The sequence below is a fragment of the Crocodylus porosus genome, unplaced genomic scaffold (genome assembly GCF_001723895.1).
Source record: "Crocodylus porosus isolate Cpor-Errol unplaced genomic scaffold, CroPor_comp1, whole genome shotgun sequence".
NCBI lineage: Eukaryota > Metazoa > Chordata > Crocodylia > Crocodylidae > Crocodylus > Crocodylus porosus.
This window is the reverse complement of record NW_017728886.1, coordinates 68938239-68959670: the sequence shown is the minus strand read 5'-3', so window position 1 is coordinate 68959670 and position 21432 is coordinate 68938239. Positions and strand designations below refer to the sequence as shown.

At 44.2% G+C, this 21432-nt stretch overlaps 1 protein-coding gene across 3 annotated transcripts in view; it reads right to left on the bottom strand.

Moving 5' to 3' along the window:
- RARB (retinoic acid receptor beta) overlaps positions 1-21432 on the bottom strand; it is a 343635-nt gene that overhangs the window by 12876 nt on the left and 309327 nt on the right. For all 3 annotated transcript variants that reach the window (XM_019536076.1, XM_019536082.1, XM_019536091.1), the window contains 2 exons: positions 16741-16901; positions 5890-6066 (listed from right to left, as the gene is read on the bottom strand). In XM_019536076.1, the coding sequence (XP_019391621.1) occupies positions 5890-6066; positions 16741-16901 (338 nt within the window). The remainder of the gene's footprint in view (positions 1-5889; positions 6067-16740; positions 16902-21432) is intronic.

Here is a 21432-nt window from a genome sequence, read left to right as displayed (position 1 = left end):
TCGAAAACATCCTCTTCACATCTTTAATATTGTTTAGATTTTGGAAGACAGCCAAGTATTTTAGCTGTCACACTGCAGTAAAATGCCACCAGCAGGCAAAAATAAGGATTTTATCCATGATTAAAGCACCCTTTGTTTTAAAGAATATTTTTTATCTTCAAATATCTGGAAGCCTCATGAGACAATTACAGATAGCAGAAAACATGTGTTACACAAAAGGAAAAAACATCCAGAAAGCTCCATTTACAATATATCGCTGCAGTAAAATCATTTCCATTTTCAAACAGAGGTTTAAAGGCAGCCTCAACTTTCAGAAGCAGTTCCCACTGTTCAACTAGTTTGGTAGGTGTGCAGGTTTCCTGAAAACAGAAGCCACAGCAGGTGCTTTTCCTAAAAATGCATGTTCACCCAACTGCTGGTTTGAATTTATTATTTTGCACATGCAAATGCCTTTCTATGGTTACTGCATGGGGTCTGACAACCCCAAAAAGAAGAATGATGATTTTGGGAATCAGCGCTGAGAAATTCTTACTCCCTGTACCATAGAAATGAAAATGGACAACCATAGACAGAACTACGGAATAACCGCAGTCTCACCACTGTTAAATTTGTGAGCAAAAGAACCGACTAACCAACCAAACTTCCCAACACAAACTCTGCCAAAATTAAACCAATTTGCCTGGATTTGTGTGTGTGTGACCCTGTTTGCTTATGGATGAGCAGTTGAACCATTCAGATAGAAATGATAAAAATCAGGCCCAGTCACTTCTAGGGAGATTTATTTTAGTAACATTTTATGCTTAAAATTATTGGTTTTGGTTTGGCACTATTTACATCAACCTCAATGAGAACTGGTGCCTTTAACTCTTGTAAAGCCTAGTGTTTGGAAAAGAGAGACTGCAATAAACAATAATTCCTCATCCTACCTAATGGAGTTTATGAAGTTCCTCACCGTAGTCCACCTGGCGTATGGTAGGTAAATTACAGACACAACACACACAGACTCTGAAGGATCCCAGGGTGGTAATCATGTTAGCAGAACTGGACTTAAGGCAATCTACTATGACTATTTTCATCTGAAAGTATTTGGACCCTCTCTGCTAGGGCTACAACCAGGCTGCAAGGTGGTGCTCAAGAAGTGGGAGGTAGGAGGACCTTGAATGGATGCAGCAAAGAAGAAAATTAGAGCAATGCCAGAGTTCCTGTCCTTTTTGGTCCACTCAAGACAGAAGTAGCATCCACAAGGGATTGGGGAATCCCTTTTCTCTGTCGTACCCAAACATGGGAAAAGTGGGGTAGTGGCAGGAGACTGGAAAGGAAGGAGGTCCCAGGCTAGGCTGCCTGAAAGCCCCAACCCATACAAAGGAAGACAGCACACCCCATCCCTTTCTAATCATCTCTGTCTAGTTGGTCACTCAATAAGTGCCACAAAGTAGGCTCTGTCTCTCTGCTTTCCTCTCTGCACCATTTGGGCAAGACTGGTCCCATCATACCCTGCTACTTGGAAGAAAGGAAGAACCAGAGAGCTTAGGGCAGGTTGTTTTGAAAGGGGATGATCCTGAGTCAGTCCAGCTGCCAGTGCAGAGAGAAGCAAAAACCAGCTGATCACTCCCTGTAGTGGGGATGCTTCCAGCAGAAACCTGGGAGTACACCTAGCAGCACACATTCCTGCAGACCAGAGTTTTGTCAGCAGATTTATGGAACCTGAAATCGTTCATGCAAAACAGCCTGGGTTTAAGCAGCCTTTGCTTGTTTGGTGACAAGGTTAGTTCACTTTCAAAGCTCGAGTTTTCCTTACTAAAACAAATGTAAATGCCAGCTGTGAAAAAATGTGATCCCACTCCATGTCCGTATTAGACAAGACACCGTTTGCTGCATTCCCAGAGCAGGAACAAAAGTAGAGGCAGAGAAAGGAACTGACACGTCAGGCATGCCCTTGCGTTGCCCTCTGCATGCACTACACTGCTCCCTCAGACGAGCAGCGCAGCTCCTCCTTCTTCCTCTCTCCACAATAACTACAGCCATTTTTAATATGAAAAGGAAACAACAAAATAAATAGGGGTGACAGTGCCTGGAGTGAATGAGCAATATGTATGGGAGCAATGCGGTGCGATGCACAGGTAGCAAACATGCTCAAAAGGCATACAGCACATATATTTGCATGTGATGTGCATATAGCACACGCAGTAGGCTGTCTGCCTTCCGAGTGCTGCAGAGGAGCTTGTATGGATGCACTGTATACGCACAAGTGTACAGCAAGCACAATATGCCTATTATTACGGATCACGTGGTGTGGCGTATGCATAGTCTGGGCATTTGCACAGGTTGTGTGTATACAGTAGTGGAGCCGAGCTGATCCCGCTCGACTCCATATTCCACAAAGCAGGCTCTGTCTCTCTGCTTTCCTCTCCTCACCAAGAGGCAGATGCGACCCGACATCACGATCACCAATGAAAAGGCCAAGAAGGTCATGATTGTGGATGTGACCATCCCCTTTGAGAACCGGTGCCAAGCCTTCACCAATGCCTGGCCTCACAAGCGGGTGAAGTACACCCCGCTGGCCGACATCCTGAGGGGCCGCGGCTACGAAATGATGGTCGATGCGCTGATCATGGGAATGCTCGGAGCCTGGGACCCCAGCAACGAGAGCATCCTGCATGCCTGCTGTGTCTCCTGCCGCTACGCCAAGCTGATGCACTGCCTCATGGTTTCCAACACCATCTGCTGGTCCCGCGATATCTACGTGGAACACATCACGGGTCACCGCCAGTCCTTGACCACACCAGATGGATCACCGCCAGACTGGACCCAGAGGGGACCGCCTGAACCAGATGGACTTCACTTTGAGAGGATTCTTCAGCAACGGACCACCCTGCTCTACCTGAAGAGGACCCCCGCGATGAGACTCTATATGGACTGAGACACTTTCTTCGACCTACTTCCTTCACCACGGCGGACCATTGTATGGGTTTGTGTGTATCTATTTTCTTATTCTCTCAGCGTTGCGAGCCCCCTCCCTCCTCTTCCTCCCCCTGTCCCCCCCACCCCTGGGCTTAGTTGGCTAACATTGTATTTTCTGTAACCTAGTTGCATTCACCTCCTCACCCCATCCCTCTAATGTTAGTCTCTCACTCCGGCGATTTGTATTTCCCTACTGGCTTTGTCACCTTTTTGGATTCACAATCCTAAACTTCTACTAATAAAATTAATTCTGTGTGCAAGTGCAAAAAAAAATAAGGCATCTGAAATGAACCCTTACAAATAGGAGGAAAACAACCATAGATTATCAACACATTTCTGTTTTACTTCCACATGTATGCAGGTTTAATATGTTGGGCATTTCACAGACACTGAGGCCGCATCTACACAGGATGCTACTGTGAAGTAGTGTTGGGCACAAACCATGACATAATGCAACTGTGTAGTAGTAACGAGCTACTGCATAGTAGTGTCAGAAAAAAACCGTGCGGCAACACTACTGCACAGTTACTGCGCAGTCACCCTGTGCAGTAACAACTGTGCAGTCTGCTGCTCGTGTAGATACAGCCTGCATGTAGTGCACACTGTGGCTGGTAACAAAAGTTATCCCTTCTTTTGAAATAGTGCAAAAACAGTTACATAAACAGGAAAAAAAAGTTACATGAAACAGCTGGGGCTTCTAACTTCTCCATGCTCAGATTCCCTTTTAGTGAAGAAGAGAGGGAAGGAGAGGTGAGTAGACTGCTCCAAGGGACATGCTTTGAGATAACCTTTCCAAGCATGGCCTGAAGGCTCCATATGTCCTGAAGCTCGTGAATGGAAAGCTTCCTTGTGTGGTACATCACTGCTTCAAGTGCTGACTCTTTTTATGTACTTACATAGTTAAAAGTAATTTATTTCACTATTTCCAAGTTAAAAACACGTACGACTTTGTACTATCGAGCCAGGAATACTTTACCCAGTCATCTGAGTCAAGGCAGGGGTCATATGAAAGCATAAGATAAAATAAGGGCTAGAATTCCTTATTTAGGTGGGATTCTAAGACTTTTAGACCTTAAGATTTTCTTTAAAGTTTGGTAGGCTGTTACCGTACAGAACATGTGCAACTAGCCAAGCCATTTGGTACCCATATGACATAGAGGTACACGCCCCTGCTCCTCAGTGGGGAGGAAGGATTACATTTTTTATCTTACCCACTCAGAATTACAAAACAATTTTGTCTGACGGCTACTGAGGATTCCTTAGAAAATGAGAGGTTTCTGAAAAGCTCTGGTTGTGGGGTGCACAGTTAAGATACAGAACTCTCTCTGTACCTTCTTTTGTGGCAACTATTAACTGTTTGTTACCTGGAGCTCACAACTGTAAATCAATTCTCTTCCCCTATCTCTGGCAGAGTATGCTTGAGACAATGTCATACTTTATAAATTACTGTATGCCTCCTGGTGTAAGAGGAACTTAACTCTGTCTTATCATAACAGTGTTAACAACGACAGGCATGCAATTGGTAATAAATGGCGCTGTCTTGTGGAAAGACCACACACAATAATAATGAGGCACTCCAGTATGAATGAAAGCCTGTAAGCAAGAGGACAATGAGAGGTGAATCTTGGGAACTACAGGGCAACCTCCACTTTTCCTTTTATATGGGCCAGAGAACAATCTCTCTCCCCCTCTGTCTCCGTTTCTCCCATATATCAATGTCACCCATAAGAGATCTTTCAAAACAGCTTTTGACAAAACAAGAAGAAAAGGTCAGCGCAGTTAATATTCTCAATATGATTTTGTTTGAAGTGGTGCATGTGCAGAGATTCCTGTGATTAATTACTGTAACTGCAAATTCTGTAGAATAAACTGCTGGCTGATGCCAAGCCAAATACATCCAGTAGCCATCCAACAGGGGGCTACTCTGGCTGAGGATGGAGCTGTGTTCACTCCAGGTTTCCAGAAGGAACACTGTGGGAAACCAGGGAAGGGGGTTGGGTTTTTTTCCAAACACACTTTGTGCTTTGCATTCAGTTTTACTGTAACTGTGTTTAATAACAAGCAGGTCACTGACATTTCAAAGGCCCCTTTGCACTGAGGATCGTGTAGCACTTTCCAAACAAGTAACTGTTATGGCACTCTCTGGATGAAAAATGGGTCAGTGTTTTTATCCCCAGGTGGAAAACTTAAGACGTGGGAAGATGAAGCAACTTGCTCAAACTACCAGAGTTCACTGTGTTCATCAGGAATAATACTCTGAAGTTCTCCTACCCCATTCTCTGCTGCAGAACCCACTCCCTCCAATTCCATACTTCAACTAAGCTCAGCATTTTTGCTAAAAATTTGCATTATGTTAATTCAACAGTATTTCACCACTGTGAACTGCAGCCGTACCAAAAGGCAAGGGGGCCTCAATACCTAACCTCCACCTCTCGGTTCAGCTGACTCCGTCAACGCAACATGGGAAAATCTACGTCTGAAGATTTATCATTTTGCCCTCTTCGTTACATCTGGGGCTTGAGAGTTACGGGCCACTCTTAGGGAACTGAATCGTCTTCCAACACAGAGCCACAGCTGTAGTTTTGAAAATCAGATCCCACATGCAAAACAGTGATATGGGGAAAGAAATCAATCATTTTCACTACCCCACGGATACGCTAGCTGAAGTTCTGGCCCTCATGCAGCCACACTCAAATCAACAGAACCCAGAACAGATCCCGTACTCCGAAAGAGGCAGGCTTTCATTTCCTTTTGCTTCTCCCACATTACTGCATTCCCTCACGGGGTGGGTTAAAAGTCTACTCTCAGTTCTGCCAGACTATTCCACCAGGTTCATTTGTAACAGGACAACTGGGCCTGAATCTGACTTAGTGCACCATAAAATACATCTCTGAAAGCAACAGCACATTATAAAGGAAAGATACATACCAAAATGTCCAGGCAGGCTGCTTTAAGGAGAGTTATTTGGTCTGCAATGGTCAAGCTTGTAAAGCCAGGCAGTCGTTTTGCAAATTCCACTATTTTAATAATGCACTTTGTAGCCAGTTCGCTGAATTTGTCCCAAAGCCCAAGGTCCAGTCGAACCCGATGTTCTGCGCTAGAGTTCTGGAGAGATGGGAGGGCATCATTAATCAATAGTCATCTCTTGAGTAAAGTTAAACACAACACCACAAACACTATTCTTGCTTGAAGTACTTTCTATTAACATTCCAGGCATTTTCTGCAACGTTTGCTGTTGGGATGCTGCTGTTTTTAAATTTGGATTAGTCTGTTAAAAATTCCTTGGATAGTTCTATGTTACTTATGATTACAGAGGCCATCTGTATACAGAATACAAATGAACTTAAACATTTCCAAATGCCAATGCTATCATTCTTCCCTGCCATTGTATAATAAGTGTATTGAGAGAGAGACAATCTGTAGTTGCACCCCAGAAAATAAAATGAACAGTGGAACATGAATATTGGTTCCTCATCTGGAAAAAGCAGCCAAATATTTGGAACATAGTTTCACATACTTAGGGTCTTAGCAAATTAGTTCTACTTAATTTATCTTTTCTGTCTCTGTGCAAAGGTTTTCATTTTCTCAAGAGAAAGTCCCTCGTGAATTAGAAAAAAGCATTTCTTTACATAACACTACAACTCTTCCTCACTGTGGGAAGCACTATGCAATGTTTAAAGCCATATCTTCATTTAAGAGTATGAAGTTCAGAATTTCTTAGGAAATACTCTAAAAGGAAATATCCCGTCACTGATTGTGTACTTCTACAGCCACAAACACAAGATTCAGACTAATCTCTCTCTTTGCAGGTCATATATAGTAGGACATTTATCCCTTCAGTGTGGACATGTGATTTCATGATTTTAAATAGAGAAGAGTGTGTCGCTTTACCCTTAAAAATGTAAGTTAAATCTAACATGGACGTCTTCTGAGAACTGGCCAATTTCCAGGATCTGGAAGTGAGCATTATCTACTAAGGCACTCTGTTCTGGAAAGGAGGACTTTTCTCTCCGTAGGGAATTGCATCTGGATCAGATGCCGAAGGTACTGGATCATGCATTTTAAGAACACTCAGAAATGCATAAAAATGAATAAGACTGTAGAAACAGCCAACTGATCTAACAGGCTATTAATTTAGCCTATGGCCACATAACACTGTTCCCAACTGCTTTTTATTTTATTCAGCAATCTTTTAAATGTCTCAAATTTCTTCCAAGTTACTTTCTATACACCCCACAGAAGTTCCTCATCCTCAGTGGGTTTCTGCACTATCCCCTTTTAGCTGATTCATCTCCTCTGCCACAGTGAGAAACGTATCCCAGTACAAGACAAACATGACTCTTCAAAATGTAAAAAGCTGTCACTTATGAAAGGTGCCAAGGCTGACACCATTGAGAAACTAAAGTCTTGCCCCTAGCAGACAGAGGGAAAATAAGATGCAAAATGCCTTCCAACAAGGTCTTAAACTTGCTCAGATAATTTCTTATCTGGACAAAGTTAGTTCACTATTGTGAAGTCACTAGGATTTTTTTGTCTCTGACAACACTCCCACTCCACTTTTGCCATCAGTGATAGGCACCTCTTTCTTAGAAAATGATTGGAGATTGCCAGCACCATCACAAAACAACTGCCTTTGGTTATTCCCCCTGGGCTCATGTTACATCGTTTATAGTTGAAGTGGCCTGTATTCCATTATTAATTCCCTCAACCATTCAGTCTCCTACCTGATATAGGACAGGACTCTCCAGCTGGCTAAGACCACTTTGTTCTGAATATCTGGCGCAAAATGATCTTTAAGCAGCTAGGGAAGAATTACAAAAACCTCATAAAGGTAGTCATTTCTTCCGTTGCTCATGGAGCCAAGTGATCTGGCCCGTGGGGTTCCCTGTAGAGCCAGAAATTTGGCAGTCGGGGACCGGTGGCAGTGTTACTTGCCGCAGCTCTGGGAACAGTCAGACCTGGCCCCGCATACTAGACGCAGCCACAGATGGGCTGTGCCCCAGTCATCCAGCCTGCATGCCAGAAAGATTGAGTACCGCCTTTCAACCTCTGCTATAAGATGAAAGAAGATTTGTAGTAGGGATGTTTGGAGCAATGGAGAGGCAGGGGATGAAGGGGAAGTTATGGTGGGCACTCTTATCTATTTAACTGCTCTGCTACATAGGACCCTCCACTGGTGGGAGTGCCCTTCTGTCACCCTCACGTATCCCTCACTTGCACTGGGACAAGCCCCACAGGCCATAACCAACTCCCCTGATGCCAATCTGTCCCACAATCCTCCCCTCTGTGATGGAGGAGAGACTGAAGCCTATAACATAAGTGTGTAGCTTTAATCATCAACTCTGCCTTTTGTTCTCCTTTCAGAGAGGTAGAAATGATGGAGTGGTGTTTCTATTTATAACTCTATCCTGAGGAGTTCTTAAAATCAGCTTTATTTTTTTTTAATGACAGGAGAGAAGACAAGAGGAAACGTCTATATAACCCTAAAACTAAAGGATTGCCTTCAAGATGGCCCAAAAGTAATGGGTTAACAGTCATCGTAATGCCCTTTGAAACATTTCTTTCAGTTACTGAGTATGCATCCCTCAGATTTATTTTATTTCATCCTCAAAGACCTTGGTGAAATACAGTACATTGGGGGAAAAATAAGATCAAGATGTGCAGTCATTCAGGCTGTAATTAAATTTAATAGGCAGTTTATCCAGTTCATAGAAAGATGGCATAGCACAGAGCTACACAAAGCAGAGCCTAAAGCAGGAAATCATTTTACAATAGGGTATCCATCTGGAAAAAAAGACAGGGCATGAAACCAGCAAGTGTGAACGAAATCTTCATCAGTATCACATAGGGTTACTTTATCATGCTACACTACTGGCACAGGGAAGTTTGACGTGTCTGCTATTAAAAGTAATGCACAGCAATCTTAACAAAATGTAAATCTAACTCACTATTAAGCAAACTGAAGAGAAAAGACAGTTAATAAAATACAGAGTAACTTGGTGTTTTATTGTAGCAGTTGTCAGATTCAGAGGCACCAGATCTGAAATTGCTTATGCATTATCCCACAAATGCTGCAAATAGAAAGCTTTTTAACGTTTTATTTGGTAACGAAGGTGGCTATAAGTGTCACGGAAAACAGCTACGATTTTAGCAGCATTCCCAGATACGAAAAAATAAAATTGATTCTACATCAATGTATAGGCTGAGCAATAAAACATGGGGTTAATAAAATGCATGATAGAAATAGAACCTCTGATTAGATGTGCCTAGGGATCTCTTCTCTGCATGCTGTGAAAAAGATTCAAACATGATGAGTTTTGCTGGGTATTTTATTGAGGCAGTATTTCGGGTGCTTTTTCTACAAGCAGCCATGCACATGTTTAAGGACCGTGCTTCCCATAATCCTGTACTGGTGCACATATGGTGGAACAATACTGTAATGCACCCCAGTGACATCTTTATCAGTGGAAAAGCCCAACCATGCTATGAAATCCAATTAAATGGCCATTTTTGCCACATAAATTGATCCCATTTTTTCAATCATTTTTGCTCTCCACTGCAATCTGCTCTCTCTCCACACAACAATACAGGACAAGGTACTCGTGGAAACACACGCTGTAGTGGAATCCCTACTGTCTTTAAAATCCACTTTACAAATGGAACAAGGCTCATAGGTGCCACAATGGTTTAATCAGTGACGCCTGATAGTCCTCTTTAGCAAAAGCAGCAATGCGCTCAGTCTAATGCAACTGGGATCGAGGAATTCAGTGTGTTCCTTTGTTGAGTCCCAGGGTCAAGATACATCACATTATCTCTTTAACGGTACAGCAGAGAAGTCTTGCAACTCTAAAGTGAAACAGCTACAAAGAACAAAACACCACAGGGAAGCAAATCTGTCTGCTCCCTGCTAGCAAAGAGCAATCTGGGACAATCTGAAGCAAAGGTCCACAGAGTAAAAATTATTTTCTGGTTTATCCTCCCTCTATCACGAGGCTGGATGTAACACAGCTGTAGACTTACAAATAATATCAGTCTCAGGGGACAAGCAGCATAGTTACACTCAATTATACTATAAAGTATGACATCTCTAGAGAAATTACAAAGGCACTTTCTCTTAGCTGGATGACAGTAATAAAACAGATCTATTTATAATGGACTTTTGAAATCCATTATGTTTAAACAGCTTGCTGGCTCTCATCATTGACAGAGCTGCATTTGCCATTGCCCAGCAAATGCACCTGTTAATTCAAATGATTTAGGAAATTTACTCTGAGAATAAATTCCTATGATAATAAATTTCCCAGTCATTTTAAGCAGTCTTTTTTATTATTAGGGGACTGTAAGAGAGAGACTGATGTACAAATTCTCTCATTCCCCACCCAAGATATAACCAATTTTAAATGAAGAAACAAATATATATTTCCTCCAAGACACATGACATGAAAAAGAAATGTCCACCCTCTTGCAATGCTTGACAGGTAAAACATTCGGATACTTGTGGGCTGAGGCCTCCCTTAGATTTCCTAGGGTTGCCTCCCTCTGCAGTGCTTTGCAGCTCTTTCCTCCTTGCTGTTTGGGCACTCAGGGCCCAGGGCTCTTTGTACAAAAAGAGAGGAAGAAAATCCTAATCAATGAAATGCACACAGGGCTGCCAGAACTGTCAAGGAATCCTACTGTTGGAAGGTGGCTTACTCCAACACATTATGTAAAGGGTGCAGGAGCAGTGACCAGTGTTGCGGGGGTGGCTGCACCCCTCTACTCCCTACTCTCCCCAGTGCAGGCAGACCACGTCACAGGAGCAGCAGCTGGGTCCCTCAGTCAGATAAGAATCTTCCCGTACCCGTCCCTTTCCCTCCATGTTCAGGGGTATGTCCCCTCCCCACCCAGTCCCTCACCCCAGCCTGCTGCTGTCCCCAGTTGACCCAGGGGTGAGGCTGCAGAGCTGCTTCTGTCCCACTCCAGCAGGGCTGCACATGGAGCCAGGTTCAGCCAGATAGCACTGGCAGTGGCAACAGGTGGGTTTCTTTCCCTAGCCCCTACTCCCAGCCTGGCAGGGAACACGAAGGCAGGAGGAGAAACCTGCCCATTGCTGCTGCTGTTCTTAGCTGTGCCTGGCTGCCCATAGAGCCCAGCTGGACGGGGTTGGAGTGGCTCTGGAGCCTCCCCCCAACTCCTACTGCTGGGGACAGAGGCAGCAGTGGGCAGAGGAGGGAAGAGAGGGGGAATGGTGTGCTGCTAAGCAAGGAGGAGAAGGGGCAGGGGGATTTTTACGCAATCCGGGAACTGAAGAAAAGTCTCTGGCTGATGCTCCCTCAGCACTGTTGGTTGAAGTGTCTGTGTGTGGCAAGAGGAATCCATGTCACTGCGCCCCCTCTTGATCCACCCTCCTTCTTCCTTCCAAAACTCCACAGAGGGAAAGGAATCTGCAACTCATCAACTCTGAGCTGATCTATGTTTTATTCTAATGTTTAATTCTCATCTATTTAAAAAAACAATGAAGTGGTTTAAAGAACCAATCCACATAGTACAAGTGGTGAGAAAGCGGTCTTTCATAAAATGTTTAGATTCAGTGGTCTCATTAAGAGCAAGGCTAGGCAATCTTCTGCCTGTGATATTTGGTTACTACTAATAAAGATAAGAAAATGCTAACTCTTAGCTGGCACTCCTAGCTTTCCTTGGTCTTCTAAATTTTCTAAATGATGATTTATTCCTAATTTTTAAGGATTCTTCTGGTCTCTGTATCAAATTTCTCAAAGGATGCTAAAAAGCTTGCAATCATAAACAACAGCATGCATTATGACCTAAATATTTAACCAGATTTTCTCAACAGAGCACAAGCATCCTACTAATTAAAACAGTGTAAGGACTTTCTGTTTCTCTTGTACAGGGAGGGCTTTTCCAGCTTTGTTTTAGAAAACTAAGCTGAAGAAAGAAAACTAAGCTAAAGAAACGTCCTTGTATTTTGTCCTGCACGTGCTGAGGTTTGGATTCATTCTGTCCTCAAGTTCTATTGAGGTAAAGCTTGATCTTCAAGCTTTATTGCTGGAGTGAGCCAACAGCTGGGGAAACCCCACGTTGTATCACTTGAATTAACCCTTTCTGATACAGGTAAGGGGTATGATACTGTTAATGACTATTATCCAATAATTTTAGATTTCCATCTAAAATGCTAGAATAGCCAGAGCCAAATTATATAATTGATATTTAACTAGCACCGTAATAATTGGGGAAGCTGTCTGCAAACAAGAAAGCCAAGTGAAAATAGTATCAATATTAAATCACATTAACTGGCGGGGGAGGGGAGTTAGGTAGTATAGAAAAGATCCAGGGAGAGACAGAATAACCCTCTCTGGGTTTCATTGTTTAAGCAAGACTTATTCATCCAGACCACCATAGAGCAACAGAGTCTGTAGCCACATTCTGCAAGTTCACTTAAAAACTTAATAAACTCCAGAAAAACATTATACAACCACCCAAACAGGCAAGATCACTTGCCTCCCAAGTCCTCTGCTTGGAATTATGTTCTGAAGCAACCCTGCTCATCTCAACCTCACATGACTGATGACCAGACCAGGCCCTTTAAGGCCCCAGAGCCAAACTAGGCTACAATTCACCTTCTTATGCAGTAATGAAACACAGGATGAATTGCACCCATATTTATCTAGTTTCAAGGACAAAATTATACTTTAGCATTCAGTTTATAATGTGAGAATATAGCAGAGCCCCTGTTTACCTTTTGAGAGTTCATAAGCTACACTAAATTCTGGGAACATAGAGACACTGTCCAGCTGTAATGCAGGGTGAACACAAAGCAATGTAACTTGCTTACATCGGATGGATACAGATATGCCATTCCCGGCTAGCCAGTTTACGACACAGCCTCTAAGCATAAAACTCTGGAATGCATTCCAGTCTGCGGGCATGCATTCCAGCTGTGGACATGTGATTCGTTCTTGTATGGAAAAAGCAAATTTCCCTAAACACAGGAAGGTTTTTCAACACTTATCTTCCAGAAACAGTTTGATGTTTAGAGAACTCAGAGTCTGTTAGATGCTAGTGAGCTAGAGATGAATTGAGACAGGATGCATTTTTGTATAGGGGATTAAAACAGGAGATCCCTTGAAAAGCCACCCTGCAAACCCCACAGTCTTGGAGCCTAACAAGAACTTTTTGTTATGTCACCAGCTGGCTGTTTTCAGGCTTACAGCCGAGTATACTGGACGGGTCCCAGGAGAGCTGAACATGCTTGGCCACTTCAGTAATTCCTGTTAATTTAACGGCATGCCTGCATTGATTGTTTTGACTAAGTCTAACATAAGCAGGAGTAAAGAGATACTGCCAGAGAAGCATGTAGCTGTGGAGAGATTTTCTGTTTTTTTTTCCAGACCTAATTATTTTAAACTGTTCTCAAAATCAAATGGCAAAAGTTTTTATTACAATGCTGGTGTAGCTGAAAACCTTGCACACATGCTATTCAGTAAAATACTACTCAGTGAAGGCGACCATGACTGCACACCAGTGTTAGCATTTTCCTCAATTAAGGCTTCAATGTTTAAGCATGACTAAGAGCTATGGCATGGGACAGAGCACCTTATCCACGGCCAGTTTTATGGTAAATCTCTAGGATTGTGGCCCCATAAGCTGATGGGGACCTCATAGCACAAGCATTAAAATCCATCCAGCCACTTTGTCTTTCCCAGAAAAGCATTCCCTCCCTGATCTCATGGCCTAACAAAGGAGAACATGTGCTTGCCTACTACAGGGGTGTAGGTTGTAGCCGTGTTGGTCTAAAGACATAGGCAAACAAGGTTCTTTGGGTAAATCTTTTATTAGACCAACTCAAATAGTTGGAAAAATTCTTTTTAGCAAGCCTACTACAGGATATTCTCCACCTTTCTCAGAACGCCTAGTACTGGCCCCGATATAGCTAGCACTAGTCCATTCTAGAGAGCCCACAGAATGATTCCTATGTTCTAATGTCTTTAAATATGACCTTGTGTATATTTAGTATACCTTTAACTGCTGCTTTTGCACACTTGATGAATAAGTGCTGCTGTTTTTAGGCATTGACTAACACAAACCATACAGGCACAAAGACAGATTTCAGGAGATGAAAACTTTCTCCATAGAAATTAATTTGTAAATATTTTTAGCCTCATTTGCAAAGCGGCATTTTGCAAGACAGCTTATTTGCTATGTAAGATGGAGCAGATAGCCTCCATATTCCCCTTGGCCTAAGTAGTTCACTGGCATTCTCAGGAGCAATTGTTAGCCGTTATCCAGCAGCACTCATAAAGCTACAAAACTACATTAGTTCCCCGACTTAGATCCATACAGCTAGCGTATTGCTTACAAAAAAAATGTAGGCACATGCTAAACTTTACACATGTGAATAACCCCAGGGATTCTGAGCCCTTTGATTTGCTAGGTGAGATGCTATCTCAGGGGCGGGGGATAATTATTTTAGGTTCAGGACCACTTAATGAATTTTGGTCAGCTGTCAAGGGCCACAAGGGTACACTTTTTGTCAAATTAAGTCCCACCCTTTGACAGGTGTCCCGCTTCCTGGCCGCCATCTTGGGACCAGAAGTCCCCTTGCCCTGAAGTACTCCTTTGGGAAGGAGAGTTTGTAATCTTGGAACCAGAAGTCCCATCATCACACAATCCATTACATAAAAGACAAGCCCACCCAACTCCAAACCCCACCTCCTTTGCCATCATGTTGGCTGCCCTGTTGGCCATTATGTTGGTCTCAAAACTACCTGCCTCCAGGTCCTTGACAGTAGAAGGTCCACCCCTTGACTGGGAAAAACTGCCTGCCTTCATGGTCCATGGTCTGCCCCCTAGGCATGACCTCTCAGGTAGTAAGGGCTTGTGACCCCTCTAACAATCTGTCCCATTGCCCTCAACAATGGGGATTTTAGGGGCATTGGACCTCCCCAAGAATGGTGCTGAACCAATTTGAGGTCCACACACATAACATTTTCCAAAAGATATCATTTTAACAAATTATAGATAAAAACTAACATACTAAAAATCAAACACCTAGTATAAAATATTTTTATTTTATTTTAAAAAAATGGCTTTTGTCCTGATTTATGGTTTTTTTGAGTAGTGTATATAGAGACAATTGCATAATAGCTCAGAATAAAGGGTTACTCTTGTATATTGAGCCTGGCCATGGAGGGCAAGCAGAGCTTCCTGGCCCCTCTGGGCTGGAGGCTGCAAGTGGGAAATCAACAGGGTGGATAGACACCCTGGCTGGACCTCCTGCCACTGTGACAGGAGCCTGGACTTCATGGATCGAGGATCTAAACCAACCCATGGTCTCAGGGGTCCCTGGCTTCAGCTAGGAGGCCACAGGAGCTCCTGCAGCTAGTCCCTCCAAGCAAGTAGGAAGCAGGTGCTGATGCCCCTGCACAGCTACAGCAGGACAGCCTCATGGCCCTGTCTCTGGGGCAACACAGTCCCTTCTGACCCAGCAGGTGAAGGGCTTGGGGTTCTTGGCAGCACTGGGAAAATGCCAGGTCCCCAATTTAGGTCTGGAGTGGAATGCTCTCTCCTAGTGACTCCGGTGCCACCCCCACCCCTGCTGTAGGCAGGGCCACAAAGGTGTCTGTCCCTCCCACCCAGGGGCCCTGCACTTTGGCTTGGGCCAGCCCAGCTCCTTGTCTAGGTGCTTGGGGTGGGAGGGAACTCCCATTTGGAGTGATCCAAGCCATTTCTTCCCTCCCTTTCCTGCATGACGCTGTTGCTCCTGGGTCTGCCTTGCCAACCCCCTTCCCCAGGCCTCTCCCATTCCTTTGTATTGGAGCTTTGGGGAAAGGACTAACCTGCTTCTCCCTCCTCTTCTGCCCTCCTGCTGTTGCACAAAGCATCATTTCCCCTTTTCCACCTTCCCTGCTGCTACAGCGGTGGGGCAGGTGCAGGGTGACAGTGCAGCAGGCCAAGTGTGGGGGTGGAAGCAGGAGGCTCGTTGCGGGTTCATGGGCAACAGGCAGTGGGAAGCAGGCAGCCACAGGGGCAGCACGGTGAAGGGGCAGGGTCTGCTGCATGAGTTTACACATGGTGGTGGTGCAGAAGCAGTGTGGGAAGCAGGAGGCCCTTGCAAGTGTGAGGGTCAGTACTATGGCATTGCTGGCTGAGCGGAGGCCTCTGCAGAGGCCTCAGGGTGGAGGCAGTCCAGGGGAAGCAAAGCGTCCCCACCCCAGGACCTCAGGAGGGGCCCTCACTTGTCCAGCAATTCCGCGGCACCAACTCTCACAGCTGGGGGGGGGGGAAGGAGGCAGCTCCTGCTTCCTGTGCTGCTACTCTACTGTGGCAGGAGGGGAAGGCGTCTGGAGTCCAGTGTGGACCACTGCCTGCAGCAGGAGATGGGGCAGAAGGAGAGGAGGGTGGGGGGATATTTAGGGGCTGGGTCCCACCATGGCCCTGCAGGCACTCACCCTGCTACGCACTTCAGCCCCAGCCATGCTCCAGTGGGATTCAGAGCTCATAGGAGGGAGAGAGGAGTGTGGAGAATGCTGGAGGCCAGATAGAATCACCTGGTGCACCAGATCTGGCCCATGGGCCATTATTTCCCTCCCCCCGTACTATCTTCATTTTAAGTGATGGGATTTTCCACATTACATATTTCTGTGCACATGTGTACTTCACAAAGGCTACAAGAGTCTAGTAATTATCTACTGCAGTATTTCTGTGAGAGTGTAAGGTATACAATTCCCACCCTGAGGTCAGACTTGCCCCTTACCAAGTACGTTCCTTATGAACAGCACTCACCGTAGTGTATTTTCCCAGCTGGCAAAGTGAAGGGAAGGTTTCCTGGTGCGCTTTCCGGATTTTCTCAGTGAGATCATCCAACTCTGCTGTCATTTCATAGTGTTCTGTGGACTCCTGCTTTGAAGGCTCCTTCTTCTTTTTGTTCCTGTCATTTCTGACAGCTAGAGACAAGGGTGGGGGGAGGGGAGGAAACAGTTCAGGTTCGGTTAATCAGATAGCCCCATGCTGCTTTCAGAGCTTTGCTTCAAAGTACTGCAACATGTTTCTTTCTTTATACATTAAGTACTTTAAGTGGGTGCAAAAAATGTTACAGAACTGGAGACGAAAAGCAATTTTATTTGCTAAAATACTATCACTAATATAAAATACACACGGGCTAACAGAGCAATTTCTTCTTGTACATGTATATAGAAGATAAAAGCCACCTTTTTGTTGGCAGTGTTAATATACCTTTTGGAAGTATGCCATATTTATAAATGTAAGTATACTATACATTTGTATACTTCCCCAAGTGCCTACCCTCTGAAGAACTGTAGCACAGCTTTGCACCCTTTAATGGCAACAACCATGTGAGATATAGATGTTCAGGAGCTGCTCTCTAACTCATGGCACTTTACACAAAGCACCATGAATTCAAGTATCTCCCCCACACCCAACAGACATTAGCACAAGCACCAGTCCAGCTCCTCAAAGGCACAAAAAAATAACCCTCAAGGGAACACAAGTTCCTTAGAGCACTCTGCTCTGTAGCACCTTCAGCTAATACCTGATTTATCAAGGATTAATTTTCTGTGTGATCGGCCACTTTAAAACTGCTCTGCAGCCATGCATGTGTATTATGTCATGGCTGTAGAGAAGCTTCAGGAGCCATATTGCATGAAAAATGTAACTTGTGTAAGTGCCCAAAGACTATGGTAGGCACAGGAACAGAACCCAGAGCTCCTGAAGGTATTCCCTGCAGTCAACCACAAGGCCAACTCATTCTCTATGAAAACCTCTATGACGAACTATATACCTATTATGAATCTACTTTTTCTAAACTGGTACAGATATAATTCTACCAGGAGTAGGAGCTGGAGTACATAGACAATGGGCAAACTTGTGCAAATTGTTTGGGATCCCTAGTGCAGTGTGTTTCAAACTTTTGATACTTGGCGCACTTTTTCTCTGGGTTAAAATGGTGGTACACTTGACTCTAACACCCAAAAAGGGATATATGTAGATTTCCCTGACCCATAAAAAGCTATAACATACTCCATACCCCTGTCAGAAAATCATACCAGAGCCAAGATGTCCTGTGAAAAAAATTACACCAAAGGCATCTTTCTTTATGAAAAGGATCAGTCTCTATACCAATGGTTTTCACCCTTTTTAGGCTCACGGACCCCTCCATAACTTCTCCAAATTTTGCAGCACCCTAGTTGAAAAATCACTGAACTAGGTCTAAATTCACCAAAGATATGGATGGGGCAAGAGCAGGCCCTGCTGCTAAGGCTGCTCCTGGTCACACACAACAGTGACCACCCCAGCGGCTCCAGAAACACAAGCGGACCAGAGGGGACAAGCCAGGCTGCAAAATCAGCCTGCCCACTTGCAGCAGAGTTCACTGTGGGGGGGAGGGAAGACTGGCACAGGGGTTCCCTGTGGAGTGGGAAAGGGTGAGGGAAGGCAGCAGCAGTGGTGGCAGTCCCCAGTGTAGCAGCTCCAGATGCTGCTGAAGCAGCTGGGGCAGGGGCAGGGACAGGGTGAAAGGCAGGGAAGAAGAACATTTACTTCCTCACACAGGATGAGGGATTTTGTAGCACACTTTTATCACTCTTATGACCACAGCACACCCTTTGGGACTTATTGCCCTAGTGGAAATCCCAATTTACTTCTTCCTACTAATTAATTAAGTTTTGAAACTGAGTTATGAGTCCACTGGTCAACTGGTTCTCCAGCGATCGGAAAATTCTAAAGGAACACATGCCTTTAGGAATTCAAAATAACACCCTCCGAAATGGACACACACATACAGACTAAACAGCAAAGAGAAAATACACCCTTCTTCAGCTTGCACAGTTCATGCCTGTTGGGATTATACCATATTTACTCAAATATAAGATGAGGTTTTCCATCCAATCATCATATTTGTATATGAAGCAGAGCAGGGAGCAGGTGGCTGCTGAGAATCTGATTCTGGCCCTGAGCCTGGGTCAGGGCCAGAGTCAGACCCACAACAGCCCCTCCTCCCCCCCCCCCCACCTCTTACTGCCAGGTTCAGCTCAGCTTCAGGCTAGGTTCTCTCCTGGGCAAGTAGCATATGGAAACTCCTTCCCCTGCCTGGCCAATCAGCAGCACTAGCACCAGTGAATGGCTAGGCATGAGCTGAGTTTCCACATGCTGGGCTCCAGGGCAGAGTGGCCCATATAGTATCTGACAGTAAGGGTGCGGGGAGGGGAACTGGGGGGTGGAGGGTGCAGAAGTGAGTGGTACAGGGCGCAAGGGAGCCACCCAACCGCTTCTCCCAGCCACTGTTTTCCCTGCTGTAGCAGTGTGTGCATGGCAGGGAGGCAATCAAGACAACCCTCCAACTACCTAGACTCTATACCTGGAAAATTCTGAAAATGTATACATTTTCCATATACAGAATCTAATTATTGGGGGGATCATCTTATATATGGAGTCATCTTATATTACATATACATTCAAGTAAAGTCAGTAAATTAAGTGAGGTGATACATGTACACACATTCAAGCCCCATAAACCCCATAATGCCCCTCCAGTGCCTTTTATCATGGAGAGGCTAGGGCTAGGCACTTCCAAAAAAAAAACAGAGGTAAAAATGAGGGCATCCAAATTTCCCCCCTGCTCTCACTGGGTTGTCGTGGGTTTTGTCCTACATTCCAATTCAGTTCAGCAACTTAATTTAATCCACAATTTAATCAAAAAGTTTATATATTCTTAGATTATTCCTAACTCCTGCACGTTACAAAGTTTGTTATTGTAACAAGCAATACACTCATACACAGAGAATATTTGCAATGGGAAAGTGCTGAAAACAAAATGCCGTTTCTTACTGCTCATTGTCAAGGCCATCAAGTTTTAATTTTTTAGGGTTTTGTTTTCAGTAAGTCTTCATTTTTAACGAAGCTATAGGAAGAGTAATGGAGCAATTCCTTTTAATGTTGTGTTTTATAAGTCATTGTTTTTAAATCACACTGAAAAAAGAACAGAATAGTGTTCTGTCTTTCTAAGTTGCATTGCTAGGGAAGGACAGCAAAGCACACATTAACGTAAAATCCCCAAGCCAAAAATACTTACTTGAAGTTTGAAAGCAATCATTCAAAAGCAGTCAAGAAACAGCAAACTTGGAACTAAGGCCGAGCTTTAAAGCAACATAAACATTTCAAAGTATGAAAACTCAGAGGGACTGTACCTAAAATACCTTAACTTCTGCCCCTGAATTGATATCAACCTTCCAACTTTCCTCCTCTGTAAAGGAGAGTAGGGCACCTTTGAACATTGGTTTCCTATGTAAGTGTCTCATAATAATGTGATGGATGCTCTATACTGGGGCAGGCAATTATTTCGGGCGGAGGGACACTTACTGAGTTTTGGCAAGCCATCGAGGGCCGCATGACAGGCAGCCAGGGGCAGCTAAATATTCATTCTCTGCATTGTTTAGAAGCCCCGCGGGCCGGACAGAATGGCCTGGTGGGCTGAATCCAGCCCACAGACTGCATTTTGCCCACCCCTGCTCTATACCTCTTGCATTAAAAGGAAGGAGGAATTCCATAAAAAGGGCCAAGAAAACTGATATATGCCACCAGTCTTGCTAAGTCTCATGATTTCATTGTGACACAATTTGGAAGCTTCAATTTCTGGTATCATATGGTCAATGAAGATCCTCAGTTTTAATTTTTTTTAAATCATAGCTCTTGTGGGTACAATATTACCAACCCCTAGTACTCAAAACTTGTGATTGAGGCCCTCAAAAACATGAGATTTGTTTAAAGAGATTTGTTTTCACCATAACCATCTACCCTACAAAATTATCTAATATACCTAAAATTTTCATAAATGTAACCACGTGACTGCAGGGGCTGCCATATAAACGTAACCCTTCCCCCCATACATTCTTAAATACTGTAAGACACACAGCAAACACCATAAAATAAGTCACAAAGAACCCAACATTTACTATTTTTAAAACTTTGCAATTTCCAAACCAGTATGAATTCCTTGTGGCCTGACTCCTGATTTTCATAGATTCATAGATGTTAGGGTCAGAAGGGACCGTGACAGGTCATCCAGTCCGACCCCTTGCCTAGGCAGGAAAGAATGCAGGGGTCAGATGACCCCAGCCGATGCCTATCCAGCCTTCTCTTAAAGACCCATTTCAAATTTTGGCTACCCTTACCATGAAGTTTTCCTGATATCTAGCTCAAAGCTGCTCTCTGTCAGTTTGTGACCATGGTTCCTTGTTACTTCAAGAGGCGCCCTGGTGAACAGAACATCTCCAATCCCTTGCCGCGTCCCCTAATGAATTTGTAGGCAGCCACAAAATCATCTCTCAGCCTTCTCTTGCAGAAGCTGAAGAGGTCCATGTCCCTCAGTCTCTCCCCATAGGGCTTGTCCTGAAAGCCCCTAACCATACAAGTGGCCCTCCTCTGGACCCTCTCGAGTCTATCAACATCCTTCTTGAAGTA